This window comes from Bos indicus, chromosome 24, assembly GCF_029378745.1.
Source record: "Bos indicus isolate NIAB-ARS_2022 breed Sahiwal x Tharparkar chromosome 24, NIAB-ARS_B.indTharparkar_mat_pri_1.0, whole genome shotgun sequence".
Taxonomy (NCBI): Eukaryota; Metazoa; Chordata; class Mammalia; order Artiodactyla; family Bovidae; genus Bos; species Bos indicus.
This window is the reverse complement of record NC_091783.1, coordinates 30851491-30877181: the sequence shown is the minus strand read 5'-3', so window position 1 is coordinate 30877181 and position 25691 is coordinate 30851491. Positions and strand designations below refer to the sequence as shown.

General features: G+C 37.0%; 1 protein-coding gene across 3 annotated transcripts in view; it reads left to right on the top strand.

Moving 5' to 3' along the window:
- Positions 1-24652, top strand: part of TAF4B (TATA-box binding protein associated factor 4b) — a 107377-nt gene extending 82725 nt beyond the window's left edge. For 2 of the 3 annotated variants that reach the window (XM_070778791.1, XM_070778792.1), the window contains 3 exons: positions 104-214; positions 2749-2869; positions 23221-24652. In XM_070778791.1, coding sequence (XP_070634892.1) covers positions 104-214; positions 2749-2869; positions 23221-23468 — 480 coding nt within the window. In that variant the 3' untranslated portion in view covers positions 23469-24652. The remainder of the gene's footprint in view (positions 1-103; positions 215-2748; positions 2870-23220) is intronic. The other variant, XM_019986962.2, reaches the window with a different exon arrangement.
- Positions 24653-25691: the final 1039 nt, after the last annotated feature.

Genomic DNA, 25691 nt, shown 5'->3' with positions numbered 1-25691 from the left:
GGGAAAGAACAGAGAAGTGGGCTTAGTGGTCAGTTTCTTTCCCCTCTCTGAGCATGGCTGTGTGTAAACACCGATTTTTTTTTTTTTTAATTTTGTCTTCCAGTTACAACAGTTGGAGCTTGCACAGATACAGCAGAGAGATGCTAATCTCACAGCTCTTGCGGCTATTGGACCAAGGAAGAAGAGACCACTAGAGTCCGGGTCTGGAAGTGAGGTATGGAAACAAAGTTTGTCCTTTTATTTGTCATGTCAAAAAAGCAGGCCTAAAGGAAACAAAGAATGCAGATAATTTACTCTGCCTTGCACACTATTGCTGCCAAATGCTGGTTAAAGCTCTCCTTTGCCTATTTTATAAAATCTTAATTTTTGCTTGTTCGTAAAAATATGTATCACCTTGAACTTTCCTCCAACTTACTACTTGTTTTATACTTCTTCCCGTCCCCCACCACTGGTCATACTGAGTTTCACTATCTCAGATTTTTCCTGTACATTCTTCCAGGCAGTTTTATATAATTTTCTCCTCGCTGGGTGTCTAAATCCAGCTCATCTGTTAAGATCAAGTCTGCCCTCTTTTTTCTACCATGACTTTATTCTGCGTACCCACACTAACTTCTCTTTTTCTCTGCATGTAATGTGTTTGCATGGCATTAACCGTTCTCTGCTCCTCACATGAGTATTTTCTCTTCGGTTTATTATGAGAGATTATGAACTTCTTGAGCAAGACTGTAATCCTTTTCCTTTGAATCTCCCACAGGACCAGGTACATATTAATATATATTCAGTAAATATCATTAATTGTTTGATTAACACCAAGGAAGGATCTTACATCTTTAGAGCGATTATTCTAGATTAATTAATCTATAATGCTAGATTTTCAGATTGGTCATTGGGGCTAAGATACAAGAGTGAGAAAGAGCCCTGAGTTGGGTCAGTAATAAAGAAACTGTGGCTCCTCTGTTCTGCTCTATAAAACTTAAATGTGCTCTGGGACAAGCTCTTCCCAGCTGACCCAAAACATTAACAGTTCCTGATAAATGATAGTCATCTCTGTAGAGGAGAGATTTTAAAAGTCTAGTTCTTTTTATTAATAAAAATGTAATGGATATAATACGTTCACATGCAAAAAAATTCATAGTATAAAAATGTTTGAAAAAGATGAGTTTCCCCCTCCCAGATTTCTAGTCCCCCATCCCCTGCCCAACCAGATGTAACCACCGTTCAGATTCTCACATATCCTCATAGAATTTATTATGAATATAGATGTGTATCTCATGTGCCTTCACAAATTCACATTTGATTTTGTTTTTACCAAATGCAATCAAATTGTATCTGTTGTTCTGCTCTTGATACTTTTCCCCTTTTCCATAATCTCTCTCATATAATTTACCTCCATTTTTTTAAAGGTATGTTACATCACTTTGTTTAGATAAACAATTTATTTAGCCAGTTCTTTAATGGAAATTTAGTTGCTTCCAGATGCTTCTGTTACCTCAGAGAGTGTCCTTGTACTTCCACTGTTGTGCTTGTTCAGTGTATCTATAAGCTAAATTCCTAAAAATGAAATTCCTGGGTTAAAGAGTGCATGATAGGAACAACTTTGGAAAAATTAAAACATATTCAAAGATAGAGTAGTATAATGAATCCCCTACATACTTACCATCCCCATGCAACTACTATCATTTTATGCCAAATTTTGTTTTATTTATATCTGCACCAACTTTCTCAGGTAAGTTTTTTACTCCTCAGGTTATTTTCAACACAATCCTAGATTCAGTATCATTTTACCCATAAATTATTTGTTGCTTTTCACTTTTGATAAATATTTTTAAATTGCCCACTAAATGATTTGTATCAGGTTTTGCATCCATTCATGCCTGTTTTTCCACACAGTCATTAACCCTGGGGATAATCTTTTCCATCCGATGACTGGAAGTGCAATTTTTAATAGTGTTTAAATTCCAAGTGAAATTGAGCAATTTTTTCATGGGTATATTGACACTTTCAATTTATTTTCTCCCCCCTATGTTATATTTTTTAATAGATTTAAAAAAATGGAACACTCCACACCCCCCTTCACTTTTTTTTCAGTTTGTCTGGGCTTTATTCATATGAAAGTTTGTATTTTGTTAAATTAAAAAAAAAATCAGTCATTTTCTTTTGTCCTTCTCAAATTCCATTGTGTTTGGAAAGCCCTTTCTTAATAATTAGACTTATGAGTTAGTCCTTTTATCATTTCAGCTTTAAAGTATAAGTCTCTGATTCATTCAGAGTTTGCTCGGAATAATGGGTGAGATCTGCTTTTAGCTTTACTCGCTTTCTGCCTCCTCGTTCTCCAGACGAGCAGACTGTCCCAACTCTGTTTCCTCGGTAATTCTTTCCCCACTGATTGGTTGTGCCACCTTTATCACAGACAGTTTTGTGTCAAATACAAATTCCCGTATATATTTGAGTCTGACCCAGTGCTATCTAATAGAACTTCCTGTGATGAACACTTACGGAGTCTGAGCTGCCCTCAACAGCTACATAACGACTGTTGAGCAGTTGAGCTATGGCTACTGTGATTGAGGAAATGAAATTTTAACTTTAAAAAGTTCATGTAAATTTTAATAGGCACACGTGGCTAGTAGCTGCATATAAGTGCATGGGACCAGTCTACTGTTTATAGATTATTTTTATCTGTTTATGATTATTTATGTATTGCTGCCAAATCTTTTTTCTTAACCATCTCAACTATTTTTATGTGCACAGATCAGTGGTGGTAAGCATATTCACATTGCTGCACCCCACACCCGCAGAACTTTTTCATCTTGCAAAACTGAAACTCTATACCCATTGAATAACTCCCCATCTTCCCCTTTCCCAGCCCCTGGTAAGCAACACTCTACTTTGATTCTGTAATTTGATTACTTAGATTCCTCATGTAAGTGGAATGAATCATACAGTATTTGTCTTTTTGTGACCTTGAGGTTCCAAATCTTAGTATATTTTAAAAATATGGTAAAACTAGTCCAGTAGAAATTTTTATGTTCCTACTTCTCTACCACAGGACAACCCACTGTCCTTTATTATTGGTCTATTTGTATATAAAGGTGTGCAAATATTTTATTAAAAGTGGGGCATGCTCTTTCATCATTAAGCACATTCCTATAAATATGGCCTCGTTAGCATACTTTTTTCTTTTTGGCAAGAACAGTTATTTGTAAATTTCTTCATCCACGTAGTTATTCTTTATAATATCATAACTCCTTTGAGAAAGATACAGGAATGTCTGAGTTCCTGCCCTACTTTTTGATTAATTTTTTCAAAGCTTCATTTTTATGTGTCATTTGAGTTTGTCACAAATCTCAGAAACATTAAAGGTTCCCTGGTTTCTAATAATCAGAGATTGTAAAGTACTTTTCATTTATTGTATGTTTGAATCTGAGAAAGTCTATAGGTTACAGGGGGCAGAAATGAAATGTACTATTGATATTCAAAACGGTGATTAAAAAAAAATCAGTTTATATCAGTATTAAAATGGAAATTTATTTAATTTTTATTTATTTAATAGAAATTTAAATTTAAATTTTTAATTTTTAAATTTCAAAACAGATATATGTTCTAACTTGGCTATAAATATATTGAAGTGTTTGTTTCCTTGGTGCTTCTTCAGTTTTGAGAATTTAGGCACATATATTTTCCCCTTTATTCCTGTATTTTTAACTTAGATCGTTGTCAGACTTTTTCTGAACTATAAACAGCCAGTACTTTAAGTAATCCAACTTGAATTGAAAATGTCCATTTCTTTAATGAGTTGGTGACATTTTAGTACAATCCTTATTTTGAAATTAGCTGAAAACTACTTTTTTGTGTTGATTTGTATTCATGGTGTTTTAACTTTAAAGGCAATTTTCTTTGAAAAATGGGAAACTGGAGAGAACCTTCCTATATGCTCTTTCAGTGTTTACATAGACTGCTGATTGATTTGCCCCTCCAGTCGCTTAAATTGCATGAATCAGGATTGTTAAAAACCCTTTAACAATTTGATTTTTTTATTCTCACAAATAACACAAAATTGATATTTGAAACCATTTATATTTTTATTACTCTGTACCTAAAAATTGAGGGTCTACTTAGTGTCTGCCTCTTTCTTTATAGATGGAAACCTGAAATGCTACCTGTTTGGTCTGAATTTGCTGGAATAAGCATAAAATCCCAGAGGGGAGTGGGGTGGAGTCTTGCTCTCTGAGGAGTAAATCCTTGGCTCAAATGCAGGTTTTTCTAGTACCGAAGGGGAGAGCTTTCAGTTTGGAACGCTGCATAAAGTAGTGGCAATTTTTAAAAATATAAATTTCAGAGAATTAAACTTAGAACATTCAGCATTCATAGCTTATCATTTTTGTTGATAATGAATCAACAAAAGTAAATTTGGAGAAATTTGTTTTAGACCTTCTTCCTTTAGACTTTTTTTTTGTTATGCAAAACTCCCTCTTATCCTTCAAAAATCTTTCTAGTTGTACAATTTATATATTAAACTATCCTCTATGTAGATTTACATTTAATATTCTCAGAAGTCTTGCTAGAGTTGAATAGCATCAGCCACCGTCTCCGGGTGTTACTCTGGCAAAAAGCAACAAGTACCAATTATCATTTAGAACCAACTATTTATTCCATAAGCCTGTTAGGTCTAAGGGAGGGGGACTGTTAAAATTGGCTACTTTGGAGTATTTAATTTCTCCTTAATTTACTTCTGTGCATTGAAGTGTATGAAATCAGTTCTTAGATTAATATAGACTGTATAGATACCTATGTGGTAATTTAGAACCTACTTAAAGATTTAGAATGTTTGCATGTTTGTGTTTTGTATATATATTGCTTAGGTGATGTCTTTGGAACGTTAAGTCCTGAATAACTTTACTTCCTCCATTAATTTTAGGTCCTTGGATTAGAAAGAATCTCTTTTTTGGATTAGCAGTACTTTTTAAAATTTTTATTTATATTAATTGGAGGCTAATTACTTTACAGTATTTTGGTGGGTTTTGCCATACATTGACATGAATCAGCCATGGGTGTACATGTGTCCCCCATCCTGAACCCCGCTCCCACCTCCCTCCCTATCCCATCCCTCTGGGTTGTCCCAGTGCCCCGGCTTTGAGTGCCCTGTTTCATGCATCAAACTTGGACTGGTCATCTATTTCATATATGGTAATATAAATGTTTCAGTGCTATTCTCTCAAATCATCCCACCCTTGCCTTCTCAAAACAGAGTCCAAAAGTCTGTTCTTTATATCTGTGTCTCTTTTGCTGTCTCATGTATAGGGTCATCATTACCATCTTTCTAAAGTCCATATATAGGTGTCAATGTACTGTATTGGTGTTTTTCTTGCTGACTACTTCACTCTGTATAATAGGCTCCAGTTTCATCTACCTCATTAGAACTGATTCAAATGCTTTCTTTTTAATAGCTGAGTAATATTCCATTGTGTACCACAGCTTTCTTATCCATTCATCTGCTGATGGACATCTAGGTTGCTTCCATGTCCTAGCTATTGTAGACAGTGCTGCAGTGAACGTTGGGGTACACGTGTTCTCTTTCAATTATGGTTTCCTCAGTGTGTATGCCCAGCAGTAGGATTGCTGGGTCCTATGGCAGTTCTATTTCCAGTTTTTTTAAGGAATCTCCACACTGTTCTCCATAGTGGCTATACTAGTTTGCATTCCCACCAACAGTGTAAGAGGGTTCCCTTTTCTCCACACCCTCTCCAGCATTTATTGTTTGTAGACTTTTTGATAGCAGCTGTTCTGACCAGTATGAGATGGTTCCTCATTGTGGTTTTGATTTGCATTTCTCTGATAATGAGTGATATTGAGTATCTTTTCATATGTTTTTTAGCCATCTGTATGTCTTCTTTGGAGAAACGTCTGTTTAGTTCTTTGGCCCATTTTTTGATCGGGTCATTTATTTTTCTGGTATTGAGTTGAACAAGATGCTCATACATTTTTGAGGTTAATTATTTGTCAGTTTCTTCATTTGCTATTACTTTCTCCCATTCTGAACCCTGTCTTTTCACCCTGCTTATAGTTTCCTTCGTTGTGAAAAAGCTTTTAGGTTTAATTAGGTCCCATTTGTTTATTTTTGCTTTTATTTCCATTCTCTGGGAGGTGGGTCATAGAGGATCTTGCTGTGATTTATGTCGGAGTGTGTTTTGCCTATGTCTTCCTCTAGGAGTTTTATAGTTTCTAGTCTTAGGTTTAGATCTTTAATCCATTTTGAGTTTATTTTTGTGTATGGTGTTAGAAAGTGTTCTAGTTTCATTCTTTTACAGGTGGTTGACCACTTTACAGGTGGTTTCCCAGCACCACTTGCTAAAGAGATTGTCTTTTCTCCATTGTATATTCTTGCCTCTTCTGTCAAACATAAGGTGTCCATAGGTGTGTGGATTTATCTCTGGGCTTTCTGTTTTGTTCCATTGATCTTTATTTCTGTCTTTGTGCCAGGACCATATTGTCTTGATGATCATAGCTTTGTAGTATAGTCTGAAGTCAGGCAGGTTGATTCCTCCAGGTCCATTCTTCTTTCTCAAGATTGCTTTGGCTATTCGAGGTTTTTTGTATTTCCATACAAATTGTGAAATTGTTTGTTCTAGTTCTCTGAAAAATACCATTGGGAGCTTGATAGGGATTGCATTGAATCTGTAGATTGCTTTGGGTAGTATACTCTTTTCACTGTATTTATTCTTCTGATCCATGAACATGGTATATTTCTCCATCAATTTGTGTCATCTTTGATTTCTTTCATCAGTATTTCATAGTTTTCTATATACAGGTCTTTTGTTTCTTTCAGTAGATTTATTCCTAAGTATTTTATTCTTTTCATCTCAATGGTGAATGGGATTGTTTCCTTAATTTTGCTTTCTGTTTTCTCATTGTTAGTATATAGGAATGCAAGGCATTTCTTTGTATTAATTTTATATCCTGCAACTTTACTATATTCATTGATTAGCTCTAGTAATTTTCTGGTGGTGTCTTTAGGGTTTTCTATGTAGAGGATCATGTCATCTGCAAACAATGAGAGTTTTACTTCTTTTCCAATCTGGATTCCTTTTATTTCTTTTTCTTCTCTGATTGCTATGGCCAGAACTACCAAAACTATGTTGAACAATAGTGGTGAGAGTGGGCACCCTTGTCTTGTTCCTGAATTTAGGAGAAATGCTTTCAATTTTTCACCATCGAGGGTAATGTTTGCTGTGGATTTATCATATATGGTTTTTATTATGTTGAAGTATGTTCCTTCTGTGCCTGCTTTCTGGAGAGTTTTTATCATAAATGGGTGTTGAATTTTGTCAAAGGCTTTCTCTGAATCTATTGAGATATTCATATGGTTTTTATGTTTCAATTTGTTAATGTGGTGTATATATCACATTGATTGCTTTGTAAATCTTGAAGAATCCTTGCATCCCTGGGATTAAGCCCACTTGGTCATGATGCATGATCTTTTTAATATGTTGTTGGATTCTGTTCGCTAGAATTTTGTTGAGGATTTTTGCATCTATGTTCATCAGTGATATTGGCCTGTAGTTTTCTTTTTTTGTGGCATCTTTGTCTGGTTTTGGTATTAGGGTGATGGTGGCCTCATAGAATGAGTTTGGGTGTTTACCTTCCTCTACAATTTTCTGGAAGAGTTTGAGTAGGATAGGTGTTGGCTCTTTTAATTTTTGGTCTAATTCACCTGTGAAGCCATCTGGTCCTGGGCTTTTTGTTTGTTGGAAGATTTTTTATTACAGTTTCAATTTCTGTGTATATGTTAGGTCTGTTAAGATTTTCTTTTTTTTCCTGGTTCAGTTTTGGACGGTTATACTTTTCTAAGAGTTCATCCATTTCTTCCAAGTTGTCCATTCTAGTGGCATATAGTTGCTTATGACCCTTTGTATTTCTGTGTTGTTGGTTGTGATTTCTCCATTTTCATTTCTAATTTTGTTGATTTGATTCTTCTCCCTTTTTCTCTTGATGAGTATGGCTAATGGTTTGTCTATTTTATTTATCTTCTCAAAGAACCAGTTTTCAGTTTTGTTGATTTTTGCTTTAGTCTCCTTTGTTTCTTTTTCATTTATTTCTGCTCTAATTTTTATGATTTCTTTCCTTCTACTAACCCTGGGGTTCTTCATTTCTTCTTTTTTTAGTTACTTTAAGTATAAAGTTAGGTTATTTATTTGATTTTTCTCTTGTTTCTTGATGTAAGCTTGTATTGCTATGAACCTTCCCCTTAGCACCGCTTTTACTGAATCCCATAAGTTTTGGATTGTTGTTTTCATTTTCATTTGTTTTTATGCATATTTTTATTTCCTTTTTGACTTCTCCCTTGATTTGTCGATTAGCAATACTTTCAAATAGTTTACCTAACTTATTAATGATCCAGCCATCGTAACAATATTTATTTTGTTGAAAATAAAGATAGATTTTGTTTTGACCTTCTAACACATTGGCTTGAAAATGCTGGTATTTCTTTTAAGATTAAGTGGTTAAAATGTCAGATCGACTACATGGTGCTTATAGTATTTATATGCCTAATATGTGTTTCTTTAAAGAGTGTTCGTTTGCTAAACAAAGCAAAGAAATTATTGCCACATAGATAAGTGTATACTCTTTCTGTCTAGAAGCTGGTTAGAGTACTGCCCTGTAAAATTTTGAAGATTTTAGGGGAAGAGAAGGGATTTTTTTGAAACTTTGCTTAGTAATAAATACAAATTTTATTGAATCAGAATTGCTTTCAAATATATTTTTTTCACAGTTGAATTCTAATTCAGAAATGAATGTCAGAGAATGATAACAGTTTTTCTATTTCTCCCAGGTATTAAAGGTACATCCCTAAAATTCATTTCTTCTTTATTGTACTTTTTAAGTGTGTATACCTTCAAAATAAGGCATTTCATTTAAGCAGACTTGTAACTATTATTAAACCAAGGATTCTTTAAATATTATTAGCCAAGCAAATTTTATTTGGACAGAACCTATAAAATGATTCTACAGCAGAACTGTAAATCTGTATGGTTAACCATTTATTGGTTAATGGTCTCTCTGTAACATTAATAATAGAAATCATCACATTGCAGTATTTTGTGAGTAGACGTATAGGGGAAAAAAGGTGAGAAAGGACCATTTTAAAATAGTATGTTGACAATACCATAAAGAAATTATGCTCCAATTACAAATAAATAAATTTTTAAAAAAAGAAATATTGGAGTCCATATTTACCTGCTTATATGCCAGGAATTGTTCTAAGCATTAGGAATATGACGGTAAGTAAAAAAAGGGAAAGAGAAATAGGGTATTGAATTCCATTGGCAAGAATGTTTCATGCCATAGCTTACAGAAGTGTGATTTCTGAAAAAGTTATATTAATTTTTATGTGTATTTAGAGTTGAACTTTTGAAAAAATACTATACTTCAAATAGTGTTTCGTAACAGTTTGGTATAGATATTGTTGGAACTTTTTTGTTCAGAACTTGGGAGTCTTATGATAGTATCTATTGTAGCAACCTGCCCTTCTCTTTAGCTCCAATTTGATGTTTAAAGTATTAGAGTACTTTGATTTGAGGGGCAACAGGGTATGGAGAGGGAAGGGAATTTTCAGAAGACTCCAGGCAAGAACACTGGAGTGGGTTCTTGGAGTGAAAAGTTAAAGTGAAGTCGCCTAGTCGTGTCCGACTCTTCACAACCCCATGGACTGCAGCCCATCAGACTCCTCCGTCCATAGGATTTTCCAGGCAAGAGTACTGGAGTGGGTGCCATCGCCTTCTCCGAATCACTTCATAGATAGCCTGAAATCACTTGAGCATTCTACTAATTTGAATATACCTGAGAAAAAATTTACCAGAATCATAGTGGCACAAACATTTTCCCTTCCTCGTGATATAATATTAAATCCTCAGTGTCTTGAGCTTCCCCTGTGGCTCAGTGGTATAGAATCCACCTGCCAATGTAGGAGAGGCAGGTTCGATCCCTGAGTTGGGAAGATTCCCCTAGAGAAAGAAATATCAACCCACTCCAGTATTCTTGCCTGGACAGTCCCATAGACAGAGGAGCCTGGCAGGCTACAGTCCACGGGATTGGAAAGAGTAACATGACTTAGCAACACTAAATAACAACACCTCAGTGTCTTAGGATGCCTGCACCTATTCAATGAAAGAATAGCTTAGTGAACCCCAAGAACTATCTCCGAGATTCTGAAGAAATCTGTGTGATAGGTAGCCATTTTTTTCCCTCCATGCTAATCCTAACAACAGTATTTCCTGTCCCCCTCCCATTATTTCTGTTCCTTGCTGGTATGCCCCTTCAAGGAAGTGAAAATTAGCTAGTTAAGTGCCAGGTAACAATGTACCTGTTTTTTAAAACAAGGACTTAGCAGCAACTTCCTGCTCATAGCCACAAGTGAAGTCTGGGAAAGGTGGAACATCCTGGAAAGGTAATGATGGTACCAGAAAGTGTTCTGTCCAAGAACAAATGGAACTATGGTGGTTCGTGTGTGTCTGTCAGATAAGAGGAAACATCAGGAGGCAGAGTGAGATGGGTTCCATTGCTTTGTCTTCGGAGAAGATGGTTAGGGAATTTCTGGATTTTATTACTAGAATTAGGAGAATTCCTAATTACTACTTTTCCAAGAATCATTTCAGGGACTTCCTGGTAGTCCAGGAGCTAAGACTCCAAGCTTCTAGTGCAGGGGGCTTGGGTTCAATCTCTGGTCAGGAAACTAAATCCCACGTGCCACAACTAAGACCTGGCATAGCCAAGTAAATAAATAAATAAATTTAAAATAAAAGAATCATTTCAACACGGAGCATGCTAGGGCTTTCAAAGCACTAGGCCTGTGGTCTCAAACACAGAGTGCCCACAGATTTCTTTGTACCTGTCAGAAAATATGATTTTGTTTTCATTTCTTGACTTTTCTTCTCAATTCCCTCCCACCTTTATATAAGGATAGTTATATAGAATTATTAAAACCAAAGCTCTTTAGAATGTAATATTAGGCAGATTTCAGTGGTAACTTTCTTCCATTGTTTAAACTAGTTTAAGTTTACTTAGGTATGTAATCTCTTAAGATCCTTTCCAGTACCTACAAGTTTCTTATGAAATGAAGAAGAAACAATTTCCAGAAGAGTATAATCAAAAGGTGGATTATTGATTGAGGGGGTAAGAAAGAGGTCTCCTGTGTCTGCGAGAGTAAATAGCTTTTTATTTGGGAGAAGGAGTGTTAACTCTGATCATGTTGAAAAATGTCAAAATGATATAAAAGTATTAAAAACAACTCATGTTTCTTGAGTTACCCTTTCCAGAAATATCCATGCATATATTAGGTTAAACCCTATCAACTTGCCATTTTCATAGATGAAAATCTATCAGGTATTCGCAATTCCATACCTATGATCAAATATATATATATATATACACACACACACACACACACACACAAATTGCATATTAATAACTATAGTTTACTTTTATCAAGCACTTAGAATGTATTATCTTTGTTAGTTTTTGTTAACTCCTCTACTATTATTTTCTCTAAATGAAAAAATTCAGGTATAAGGAAGATGACTTTTCCAGAGTTCCACAGTTAGTAAGTAGAGAACCCCAGATACATATCAAAAAATTTGATGTTTGTCTGTACTCTTAACCACTATAATGGGATCATCCTAAAAGTACTATTTTACAACTTGTGAAACAGTGTATATGGACATTTTCCTGTGTTGGTTATATACTTTTGTGCCAATTCTGTTATCCACTGATAGACATTTAAAATATTTTCATTTGTTTATTATAAATAGTTAGCATTCTCTGTCATCATGTACCCATTTATTTTGCCGACTTGATTTCTAGAAGTGGGACTTCTGGGTCAAAGGATATTCACATCTTAAATTTTAATAAATATTTCCATGTTAATTTCCAAGAAGTTTATGCCAGTTTCCACCACTGCGTGAATGCCTATTTTCCCATCCATTTGTTAGTAACAGATGTGATTAGACATTTCAAAATGTTCCAGTTTCTGCAACTTTTCATTTATTGTATCTATGCCACTTCTCTCTGCCCTCTTCAAAGGTTGAGGTTCTGTTTATGTATGGAACATGGTGCAGGAGTGTGAACAACCTCTAAGATAGCCTATAAGGAGAATACTTGGATTTTTGAAATTTTATTTAAGCATTAAAAATAATTTATGGACAGTTTTTTTCATACCTTAGAAATGGGTGTATTTTGAAACAGACAACCGAGTTGAATTCTTCAGGGTATTTGAACAATCAGTCTTACATAGATGTTATTTTGTTTACCATATTTACTAGTTTTCATGATTTGAGGGTGTAGGTAGATTAGAATTGAAATATTAAGCATGAAATGATTCGGGGAACACAGCAGTTTAAAATCTACTAGGGGACAAACAGAATTAGATATTTTAACAGGTTTGTTTCTATAAATATCATGTAGCTACATTAGAATTGAGAGCATGTATCATTTTAGATAAAGAAGCTTTTTATGTTTTGAGGTATATTTTTTCACATTTAATTTTGTTCACACTTTCATTAACAAATCTGCCTCTTTTTCATAAATGACTTAAACATAAATCTGAATTTTAGTTGGATCTTTAAAATTTTCCAGAGATTCAAAGGCTGACTCTTTATCAGCTATCTTCAGGGACTGCCTGTGAAATAAGTTGAATTGCACATTATGGGTTTATCTTTCATCCTTCCCAAATCCCCTTTAAAAGATAGTAAAGGAGAGAAAAAAACATAAAAACACAAGAATAAAGAAAAGAGAAAACAGTAATACAAGTATTTACTTAGTTAAAATAACCCTAAATTTCTCTGTGAAATATTCCTAAATAAAATATTCAGATTTTCAATTAATGTTGTCAGTTAAAACCCAGGTTTTCATGGAAAACAGTGTATCTGCCTTAAGTATTGCAGCAGTACCTAGTTAGAATATGTTCTTGAATTTCTATTTACGCAATTTTTACTAAGAATTGTAGACAGTTTTGAAAACAGTAAATATAAGTTGTTACTGAAATGTTTACTACAACTTGTTTGTTTGACTTATCAGACTGTGCCACTTGTTTGTATTTTTATTAAAAAAATTTTTTTTGTTTGTATTTTTAGTTGAGATAAATTCATATATCACACCAGCACTTCTTATGCTTAGTATTTTCATGATTTATCATTTCTCCGTTCTTTTACTTCCAACCTATCTGTGTCTTTATTTAAAGCTGGTTTCTCTTGGCTAGGGCTAAGTCACTTCAGTCGTGGACTCTTTGCCTCCCTATAGACCTTTCAGTCATATCCTCTGTCCGTGGGGTTCTCCAGGCAAGAATGCTAGAGTGGGTTGCTGTGCCCTCCTCCAGGGGATCTTCCCAGGGATCAAACCTGCATCTCTTCGTCTCCTGCATTGGCAGCAGGGTTCTTTATCATTAATGCCGCCTAAAGTAGTGCGTAATTGAGTTTTGAATTTGTATCCAGTATGAAAATTTATTTGGACAATTGAGTTCATTTACATTTAATGCAGTTATTACTGTGATTGGATTTGAGTCTCAGTTCAGTTCAGTTCAGTAGCTCAGTCATGTCCGACTCTGCAACCCCATGAATCACAGCAGGCCAGGCCTCCCTGTCCATCACCAACTCCTGGAGTTCACTGAGACTCAACGTCCATCGAGTCAGTGATGCCATCCAGCCATCTCATCCTCTGTCGTCCCATTCTCCTCCTGCCCCCAATCCCTCCCAGCATCAGAGTCTTTTCCAATGAGTCAACTCTTCGCATGAGGTGGCCAAAGTACTGGAGTTTCAGCTTTAGCATCATTCCTTCCAAAGAAATCCCAGGGCTGATCTCCTTCAGAATGGACAGGTTGGATCTCCTTGCAGTCCAAGGGACTCTTAAGAGTCTTCTCCAACACCACAGTTCAAAAGCATCAATTCTTCGGCGCTCAGCCTTCTTTACAGTCCAACTCTCACATCCATACATGACCACAGGAAAAGCCATAGCCTTGACTAGACGAACCTTTGTTGGCAAAGTGATGTCTCTGCTTTTGAATATGCTATCTAGGTTGGTCATAACTTTCCTTCCAAGGAGTAAGCATCTTTTAATTTCATGGCTGCAATCACCATCTGCAGTGATTTTGGAGCCCAAAAAAATAAAGTCTGACACTGTTTCCATTGTTTCCCCATCTATTTCCCATGAAGTGATGGGACCGGATGCCATGATCTTCATTTTCTGAATGTTGAGCTTTAAGCCCACTTTTTCAGTCTCCACTTTCACTTTCATCAAGAGGCTTTTTAGTTCCTCTTCACTTTCTGCCATAAGGGTGGTGTCATCTGCATATCTGAGCTTATTGATATTTCTCCCGCCAATCTTGATTCCAGCTTGTGTTTCTTCCAGTCCAGCGTTTCTCATGATGTACTCTGCATAGAAGTTAAATAAGCAGGGTGACAGTATACAGCCTTGACATACTCCTTTTCCTATTTGGAACCGGTCTGTTATTCCATGTCCAGTTCTAACTGTTGCTTCCTGACCTGCATACAGATTTCTCAAGAGGCAGATCAGGTGGTCTGGTATTCCCATCTCTTTCAGAATTTTCCACAGTTTATTGTGATCCACACAGTCAAAGGCTTTGGCATAGTCAATAAAGCAGAAATAGATGTTTTTCTGGAACTCTCTTGCTTTTTTGATGAGCCAGCAGATGTTGGCAATTTGATCTCTGGTTCCTCTGCCTTTTCTAAAACCAGCTTGAACATCAGGAAGTTCACGGTTCACATATTGCTTAAGCCTGGCTTGGAGAATTTTGAGCATTACTTTACTAGTGGGTGAGATGAGTGCAATTGTGCAGTAGTTTGAGCATTCTTTGGCATTGCCTTTCTTTGGGATTGGAATGAAAACTGACCTTTTCCAGTCCTGTGGCTACTGCTGATTTGAGTCTACCATATTGCTAATTTGTTTGTCCTTGTTTTTGTTGCTGTTATTGTTTCTCCATTCTTTTCATCTTTTGAGTTAATCAAGTAGTGTTTTAGTATACCATTCTATATCCTCTTTTAACTTTTTAACTATACCTCTTTTGTTTTTTTTTAATGGTTGCTATACAGATTTGTCTAAAGGTACAGTAAATATTGTTAACTGCTTACACTCAATCTTGAATGAATGCCACTTCACATACCATGTAAAAACCTTTTAACTGTAGAATTCCATTATATAAATCCTTCCCCTCCTTTGTGTTATTTGTCTTCACCTGTTTTACTTCTGTATGTTTTAACCTCCATAGTACATTGTTATTACTTGGTCATATATCGCTTAAAGAATTTATGAAAATAAAAACAGCTTTTTAACATTTATCATTTCTAGTGCTCTTTCATTTTCCCTGTAAATTCATTTCTTTCTAGTATCATTTTCTGTCAGTCTGTATGCAATTAGTCAACTCTAGAATTACCAGAGTTTCAATTAAACAAAGCTACTATTAATACATTTGAATATACTGGTAAACCTATCTTTGCTTGTGAGGCACAGCAATCCTTACAGATACTGTAGCTTTTTTTTTTTTTTTTTTAAACATTTACAATCCTGAAAGGATAAAATTAAAGCTGGCTCTGAAAGAAAAATCTTTTACTGGCAATCCTTTAAAGAAATTCTCATAGAATAATAGATAAAACTTGTTTCTGGACATAGTTTACTTGAGTTTTTGGAGGACTTTATAAGTGTCTTAATTAAATGTTAAAGAAAATAACCAGAGTATGAAGAGGAAAATCCTACTGATACAGGCTTTTCAGCTTGCAGTAAGTTACCACTTTTCAGAATTGACATTTATTTGGTTGCTTGCTGTTCTTGTGTGTTGTATTACTTGGTGGGTTGAAGACTTGCTGACTCTTTGGAGAAAGTGACAGAAAATAGCCTTTTGAGTAAATACCGTCTGGTGGCAGCTTTGTGGGGATGAATAATGTAGAAGAACAAGTCATCAAAAGACTTTACCTTTCAGGTGTTCTCCCAGATTTATTTGGCTTAAAGGTAAGAATAGCAGCAGGATCTTGATTTAAAAGCCCATAGTATGGCTCATTTTCACTGTTCTGGTCATTCACATAACTGATATTATTGAGTCATCTTTGTGCAGAAGTGTACATGTTGATTGGATAGCAGCTAAGTGCCATATATATAAAATATTCACAAGTCCAAAATCCTTCCTTTCCAGTGAGTGGGCAAGTTATTAGGTAGTTGTGTTGCATTGAACACATGTGATGGTAAAGTAGAGAGCACTGAAGTCCCCGGGAGATGCCCCTCATCTCAGCCAGGGCTAAGTGTGTTTGTAACACTGGAAAAACATGTTACCTGAGTTGAGTCTTGAAGAACTTAGTCAAGTGCTGTGATACAAGGGTTGGACAGAGATTGGAGAAGGAATCCCAAGAGGAGAGAAGTAACTCTCTCAAACAAACTGGAGAACACATGCTATGGCATGATCAATAGTTTGAGTAGTAAAAAGGAAATGAGAGATGAAAATGTGGAGAGAAGCTTTGTCATGCTCATGGTTGACTGTGTCTTGGTTAGATACTTGGACTTGGTCCTGGAGAAGATTTTTAGCCACTGGAGTGCTTTAAATAGGAAAATGGTATTACCGGATTACTTATTTGAGAAAGATCATTCTCATTGCAGTGTGAACACTGTTAATACTGAAAATAGGAAGATTTCTTAGAAGGCTGATGAAGTAATCTCAGGCATGGAAGTGAAAATGTAGAAAGATGTGGATTATTTGGAAACTGTTAATGAGGTAGAACTAATAAGAAGTGATAATTTGGATATAGAAGGTAGGCTTGAGGGTGACACCCAGTTTTCTGGCTTAGGCATTGGAGGTGAATGGTTTTACCACTCCTTTAAGTGAGAAAGAGAAGAGGAAAACAGGAGAAGTAATGACTTACAGCTGTCTTCCCCAGCCTCTGGTAAAGAATCCACCTGCCAATGCAGGAAACATAGGTTTGATCCCTGGGTTGGGAAGATCCCCTCGAGAAGGAAATGGCAACATACTCCAGTATTCTTGCCTGGGAAAGCCCATGGACAGAGGAGCCTGGCGGGCTACTCGCAAAAGAGTCTGACACAACTGAGTGACTAAACAACAACAAAAATGATTTGCCGCATTCTTTATTAGGAAGTTGAACAATGAGGTCTAGAATTTAAGACGGTGTTCTTTTGGAGGTAAAGATGAGAGTGGTTATTAGCACAGGGCAACCAGTATTGTCTTTATAGCTCTCATAATTGCACAGCTAGAATTAGAATTCAGCTTTACCAAGCTGAGCCACAGTGGAAGTCCAGAATTAGAATTCAGAACCCAGGATTACGTGTCACATCAGTCCATTTAGACATATTACTTCTGTAAAAGACTGCTGAAACACAGAAACTTAGAGATGACAAAATTCTAGGGTGGAAATTAACATGCAGGGTTGTCTGTGTTCTGAAATAAATGTAATAGAGGTGAAGGATCTATTACTTCAAGAGTTTTGCTTGTTGACCAGCAGAGGGCAGGCAACAACGCGGCTCAGTATCCGTAACTTCTGCTCCGTGTTGCCCTTCAGGCCTGGAAGCTCAGGCCTTCTAGTATAGACTTTCAGTGTTCTTGTTACACGAAAGCTAGACATCCAGGACACTTTTATCTATCCTTGCTTCCAAGACTTAGAAGGTGTTTCGTTTTTGTTCTGGAGCCAGATCTGCTTTCCACTCGCTGTTCCCTACGTCTGGTTCTTATTTTTCCTTAAAGTTTAAGACTAGAGTCATCCCTTAAGAGCTGCCATGGTGACATGGGGTTAGAATAAGATCAAGAGAGTCTGAGAAATATAATGGCTCTTTGCCTTCTGGTACAAATGTCCAGCTTTTGTTCCTGGTTAACTGTTAAGATTCAAGGACATGTTTGTGTTTTTCTTGGTCTTACGATTCAGAGACTAGAATGGAAGGAATGGACATTGGCTTGTGGAGATAGCGCTGATACGCCTGGTTGGTTCTGTAAGGCAGCACTGCCACTCCTCCACTATTTGATGTGAGGAGCCCATGAAAACCTTCCTGTCCCAGGGCACATCCTTCATCCACTTGCTGTATGTCTGTAATACCCATTAGTTTCCTTTGTAGCTTTAAGCATTCAAAGCTCAACTTAAATTTAAAATTTTCACAAAGAGGGACACGGATGGGGTGGCAGGACAAATTATCGATATTTCTTTAACCAGGACTTACAAGAATAGGACTTAGGCAGGAACGTGTAATTGGATTTAACTAGGGGGTGCAAGAAAGATCTTGGAACTAGGGTTACACTGTTTCCAATTTACAAACAGTGCCTCCAAACTGACAAATGACATTTATAGAGAATATACTGTATGCCAGGCATTGTTGCTATTTAATCCTTAGGCCAGTCTTATATCTCAGTTACTATTCCTGTTTTGCAGATTAGGAAACTAAAGCACAGAGAAGTTAAGTAATTTTTCTGAGGTTACTGTGGAGGAGACAACCTATATGCACCACCATTCAATCCTCCTCTGTATTTTAATTTTTTCATTTATTTATTAATTTATTTTTGACTCTGCTGAGTCTTCATTGCTGCATATAGGCAGGGTCCGGGCTTCTCATTGCAGTGGCTTCTCTTGTTGCAGAGCACGGACCGTAGGGGTGCACAGGCTCAGTAGTTGTGGCATGTAGGCTTAGTTGCTCCACAGCACGTAGAATCTTCCTAGACCAGGATCAAAACCATGTTCCCTGCATTGGCAGATGGATTCTTAACCACTGGACCACCCAGGAAGTCCCCCAGATGACTTGAATTAGTACATGGGCTAGAATTCGCTAGTATAGCAGTAACATCATTTAAGAAAACATAGGTAGAGACACTTTTAAAAGTTTTACCTCACAGCACCTACCTGCTGTATTGAGAAATATGCATAATTGGTTATTTTTAATTACTTATTGATAACTGACAGTGTTCAAGTGTTCCTTATTAGATCAAAAAAGTTCCTCTAAAAATATGAAACTTTGTTTACTGATATAATTGAACAACTTAATGAAGAATATTCATTGGAAGGACTGATGCTGAGGCTGAGACTCCAATACTTTGGCCACCTCATGCAAAGAGTTGACTCACTGGAAAAGACCCTGATGCTGGGAGGGACTGGAGACAGGAGGAGAAGGGGACGACAGAGGATGAGATGGCTGGATGGCATCACCGCTCGATGCACATGAGTTTGAATGAACTCCGGGAGTTGGTGATGGACAGGGAGGCCTGGTGTGCTGCGATTCATGGGGTCACAAAGAGTCGGACATGACTGAGCGACTGAACTGAACTAAATGCAGGCTAACTTAATTGACCTGGAAGTTTTAGAGAATGCTTACATTTAGGTTTGGTTATGCTTCTGAAAACATCTGTTGTACACTTAGTAAGTGAATTATTTCTTTCATCTTCATTGAATTTCATCTTCTCTTTTCTCCTCTTTTCATCTAAATGAAGAATACAAATTAAGGAGTATCTTCATGTAGAAAGTCGATTGGGAAAACCTTCTATTTCAGAAACAAATAGTACATTGTCCCAAGAGGTTTTTTTTTTTTCCTTCTTACAACTTCTCGTCTCCTAACTACATTTGTGTTCTTTGGCATTGACTGAATAGCATAACCAGAAATCAGTCCTAGACAACTTTGGGCAAAAAGACTTGGTGAGAAAGAAGAAAATGAAAACTGATGGTGAGGGCAGATTTTGAGTTTTTACAACTCTGGGTTCCACCCTCCTTACCGTGGATAATTAAGAGGTAGTTGACTGTTCTTGGCCAGGTCAGTGGGAAGCTGACAAGTCAGACTGTGGATTTTCCCACATCATCAGCCTAAGAATAAAATTGTTATATATTTGTATCTAAGTTCAAGAAAGACTGGTTTCAAGTTCCAAGCCAGCCACTGGTTTGGGAGAAGAGAATGCTGTCACCTTCATAGAGCTGTGAATTATAAAAGACATTTCTGTTGGGTTACTGCATGTCCCTTGGGGTTTGTTTCATTTATAACATTGCCTCAGGCCTTCTGCGGCATCCTGTTGGAATGACCTCCTTTTCAACCCTGTGCTGGCAGCTGCAATGTGGCTCTTTCCCGGGGATCCTTCAGGCTGCTCACGTGACCAACATGAACTGCGACCCCTTTGTTCCTTACCCAGATGATTAGTTTTCCTTCATTTTTCTTTTCTATTTAATAATTTTGCCTTATTTTCTGTCCTCTTTTTCCTCTTCACTTCCCTTTTTATTTATTGCATACACAAGACTTTGGGTAGCAATTTAAATTCTTTTATTGAAGTATACCATCAGTGCAGAAAAGTACACAGATCATAGGTTAGCTTACTGAATTTTCACAGCATGAACATACCCATGCAGACAGTCCTCGGGTCAAGGAAGAGAACATCACCAGAATCCCAGCAAACCTTTCCTGTCCCCTTTTTCTGGTTACCATTCTTCTCCCTTAAAAAGAATCGTTGTCCTGACTTCTACAGCTTTGCCTGTTTTTAAATCTAGAAATGGAATCAAACCGTGTGTATTCCTTTGCACCTAGACCCTTTCATTGAACATTTTTGTGACTTGTCCATGTTAATCTGTTTATTCCTGCTGTGTAGTATTCCATTTGTGTGCATAGTCCAGAGTTTATTCTGTTCTTCATGGGCATTTGGATTGTTTCTAGTTTAGGGCCATTATGAATGGTACTGCACACATTCTCATACATGTCTTTTTATCAAAAGACATGATATATTTCTGGATATTTACATAGAAATGAAATTGCCAAGACTTAGTGTATCCATCTAACCATTTAAATTTCATGTCAAACACTGCATGGGTGATTTTTGGTGAATTCTTGGTAGGAAACATTTGTAAACATACAGATTCAGCTTCAGCATGTCTAATCTTTGGCTATGAAAAATGCTCCTAGTTAAATGTGCTGTAGTTCTAAACAGATAACTCCTATATACAACAAAATTGCCACTCAGTCATGTGTTTCATTAACTTTCGTCCTAATGTGAACTTTTATCCAGCGTTTCAAAGCTGAGTTGGTGGTCCCATTCTGTAAAAATCTTACCTGAATATTTTGACGGTGATAATTTACAAGAGTTAAGATTTCATGTTTGTTACACGGCCTCTAAGTAGCAGTGCTCTAAAAGCAGGGAAGAGTGATGTGCTGGTGCTTGACTGTCATGCTTAGTCAGAGCTACAGAGGCTGGCACTCGTATTTGTACAGATTTGTACCAAGACACCTGCAAAGGTGATGAGAGACAGGCTCTACACCATAGAGGGTCTCCAGGAGAAGTAACCAAGCAATTGTGTAGCCAAGAGTAATCTTGTTGTTCTTTTTTTAAAATCAGGACTTTCCAAAACTTGTTTCATGAATGCTTCTGAATAAGTTTAACTTAATGAGCATAGAAATGTGATTGTGATATCATATGCCTTTGAAAGGGAATAGTATCTTTGAAGGAAAGTTTATTTGTGAAATAAAATGTTGTCAGTCATTCTGTGAACATGTATGGAATTAAGTTGACTTGCTTTGACCATAATGTTTTAGAGACCTTCAAGGGAATTTCTTTACCTTCCATCAAAATAAAAGAAGAAAAAACAAAAACAGAAAGAGGTAATAATTAAAATTTGATGGTTATAAAAATTTAGTAATGGAACCATCAGATTCACTTCCCATGTTAGGTATATAGCTTTCCTTTAGAAGAAAGTCTTCTGAGGAGGGAAAGGAGAGTTGCTATTCCAGTTGAGATGGTTTTGAAACAAAGTATAGTAAAAATAAATAAAAGAATGAGAGAATAAAAGATTTCATTTCTGCCAAATTATTCTGAGTATTCTATATTTTTATTTCTTCAGTCTTTTTTTAAATAGTGATGTATAGACATACTGATAAGAGAATTTAATATCTTAATACAGAAATACTGGATTTCATTCTATTTTGAATGACATTTAGAACTCACACTGGAGATTGTTCTATTTTAAATCAGTACATTCAATTGAGAAAGTATTGCTGATGATCTATGTTGTCCTGTGTACTTGGCTAAGCCCTAGATGACATAGAAATAATAGTTCCTGTCCTCAGAAAGCTTACAATCTAGTGTGTATGGCATGTACAAATTACAGTGTAAAGCAGTTGCCACAGAGAGAATTCTTGCAGGAAAGGAGAAGGCAAGTAGACCCATTTGAAGTGAGTCTTAAAGGATAGGTAGATTGGTCTGGAATGGCCTTTTGCTGATCTTGGCAGTGAGAAGTAAGGCTAAAGGGAAGCAGGTAATGAGTTTGTACCTGATATGGTATCCCAGGTGACACAGTGAATCTACCTGCCAAGGCAGGAGATGCAGGTTCAATCACTGGTCTGGGAAGATCCCCTGGAGAAGGAGTTGGCAACCCACTCCAATATTCTTGCCTGGGAAGTCCCATGGACAGAAGAGCCTGGGAGACTCGAGTCCGTGAGGTCGCAGAATTGGACACAACTAAGTGACTAAGCAGCAGCACAACACAGAACAGACCAAGAGCATTCACTTTAGACCAAGTTAAGAATTGAGTCTTTGCTCAGTGTTGCTGTCTGACCTTAAACAGTTGTGTCAACCTATCCAAGGTCAGGTTCCTCATTTACTTAGTGGGGACAGCACCCAGGTAACTAGCCACAGCATTGTTGGAAAGATGAGAATCCTGTGCAGAAGTGTAGCTCTCAGAGTATATATACCACGTGCTCAGATAGCTACTCCGGACAGAGAGGGACCTTGAAGGTTTGTAAACCATGGAGTGGTGGGATCTGAGTCATGTGAGACTTTTACTTTTATAATTGACATACAAAAGATGGCACACATTTGAAATGTGTAATCTGAAAGTTTCTTCCGCAAATACAAGCCAGTGACATCATCGCCACAGTGGAGTTATGACCACATCCAGCACTCCCAAAAGTTTTTCTAAGACCTTGAATGAACGGTCAGCCCTGCTGTGTGGGCAAAGAGTGGAGTGCAGTGGAGAAGTCAGTTAAGAGGCTCTGGCTGTGGTCCAGGTAAGAGAGAGAGTGAGGGCATGAAGCAGGTGTGCCGGCTGCGGCTCCCCTGACAGCCTGCAGTGCTGGAGGACCTGGTTGAGCTCCATCGTGATGTGACCTCCAGCACCGAACTCAGGAGCCAGAGGAGAGCAGCCTCTTGCTGAGCTGACAGATTTCTCTTTGAAAGATGGCTTACTTTATACTTGCTTCTCCCTTTATTTTGTTTAGGGTTTAAAAGACAACCTGTTTGCTTCTGGGACGTCCAGTCTGACAGCCAGCAAGCAGCTGGTTCGTCCAAGAATCACGAGAATCTGCCTCAGGGACCTGATCTTCTGTATGGAGCAGGAGAGGGATATGAAGTATTCCCGAGCTCTATACCTGGCCCTCCTGAAGTGACCACAGCCCCGTCATCCAGACCCTTGCTACTTACTGCCAAAGAAGATGTCGAGAGCGTTGTTGCACATTTCAGTTTCTAGAAAATAATCACCAGTAGGGGAGACCATTGTTTACAGTTATAAACTTTTACTAAGTCGTGCTTATATATCCCATGAGGTTCTTAATGACTAGGATTCAGCTTTGTCTCCTGAAAAGTGGTTGTGACATACGGTTTACACCGTAGTAGGCCTCTGCCTTCGTACGTGTTTAATTACAGCAAGGCTTTGTTTGTTACTGCCTGCTTCACTTGTTAACAGGTAAGGTGTCTCTCCCTGTTACATCCTGCACTGAGATGCAGGGGGACAAGAGGAGTCTTTACTTACCAGAAAACTGTATGTATTTCATCCTACACGGAACCTGACTCAAAGCGTTAGGTTTTCTGGGCTGGAATCAGAAGTTGCTAAGCTAACTATGACAGTCACCTTCTGTGGTTGAAGGTGACAAGCCACAGGGAAAGGCCCAGTGGTGACTTTGGTCAGCTGAGACCCATTGATGTCAAAACATTGATAAATGGTGATAGTTTGTGCCCGAGGTTCCCTGGTTCATGTCACTACGTGCTACGTGCTGCTCTGATACCAAGGGGACATCCTTGTCAGGGAAGGATGCTATACATTGAAGCTGCTGGTATACCTCATTGAAAATTGGAAAAGATAGTTTACGAAGGAATGATGGGGTACTGCCTCCAAACTGATGCTTTATACACCTAAGAGGAGGCAGATCAAATTGGAACTCCAAAGCAGCCCATACATGTTTTGTTAACAGGGAAAAAACAAAAATCACAGCCCAACCAAAAAGGAAAATGTGTCAAACATTTTCAAATTACAGTATTTCAAAAGAAAGTTATTCTTTGTTTTGTGTATTGCTTCAAATCTCAAGAAGGATAGTTTTATAAACTCTTTTAGCCTAAGTTTTAAGCATCTTTTTGAATTAAAAAAAATCCTAATCAGTGATTAGAAATTTTTAACAATGGATTCCATTTTGGGTTCTGTACACAAAAAGTAATGTCAGCATCTTACTCTTGGAGATCTTGGCTCTGCATATATTATGAGAAGCATGTTACATGTATACTCCTCTAAAGAGGAGGCTGACATTTTTCAAAGCAAACCCTCTATTTTTTTTTTAATTCGACTTTTTTGGCATGTAGCTGGTGAAAAAATAATAACTGTAGTTAGAATCACATACAGAAAGAGTCAGTAAATCCTCCAAAGAAGGTTTTTTAAAAAAAGGGGGTGGGGGAGGAAGCTGTGCTTCTTAGAAAAAGAGTTCAGGGGAAAAAAAAAAAACCTCAAGTATGTTATTCTTCATCCTGTTCTTCCCTCTGGGACTGTTATGGCCATATTCTGTACTGTAGTAAGTTTTAAATTGGCCACATTTTCTGTTTCAGCAAGTTATTATGTAAAAATGCTATAAATTATGTATATGTTTAAAAAAAGTCCTTTAAGAAGAGATCTGTACCTAAAGTTGTTTTTGTATATTTAAATGCTTAGCTTTATTTTTTGGTAAAGTGCAGCACACTCCCATATTTGTGTATAATCTTCTTGATCAGATGTTTAAAATTATTGCAAATACTTCATTAAAATAATTATTTTATTATAAGAATAACGTTGCACAATCACTGACTTGGGCAACATCTCTGGAAGTCCGCCCATGAAGCTGGGGGCTGGGCAGTGAATCTTTCTTGGCTCGGATTGTTACTCTGGAGAATGAGCATTCTAGAACCTCACTTCAGATCCAAGCTCCTGTATCACTTTCTTTGACATAGTTGTAAATTTGCATGGTATTTGACTCACAATGAAAGCTATGCATATTCATTACAAAAGCTTTTCTTGACTCATCAAAGTTTTCTTACACAGCTATTCCTTTTTCCAAATTTATGTTTATTATACATTTTAAACTTTGGGTCATGGAGTAGATCTTACACACAAAAGGACAAACACAGTGGACCCAAGGTATTCCTCCATTCAGTTTGCAGAATGGTGGCCCTGGTGCCAATTTGATCTCTTAAGTGAATTCTCTGTGACTCACATGTTGCTGCCAATATTTTAATTCACAAAAGTATATTTCCAGTTCTTTTGAAAAATTAGATGATCTGGAGTCATTAGTTGTACGCGTTTGTGTGATGACCTTCTGGAGTCAAACCACTGGCTGTCTACTTTAGATGTGAGGGCACAAGCTCACAATCCCTTGCCTGATCCCCTTAAGCACTGACGTTTGAGGCTCTCTGCCTTCATAATATATTTACTTTGCGTGATGAAAACTAAAAG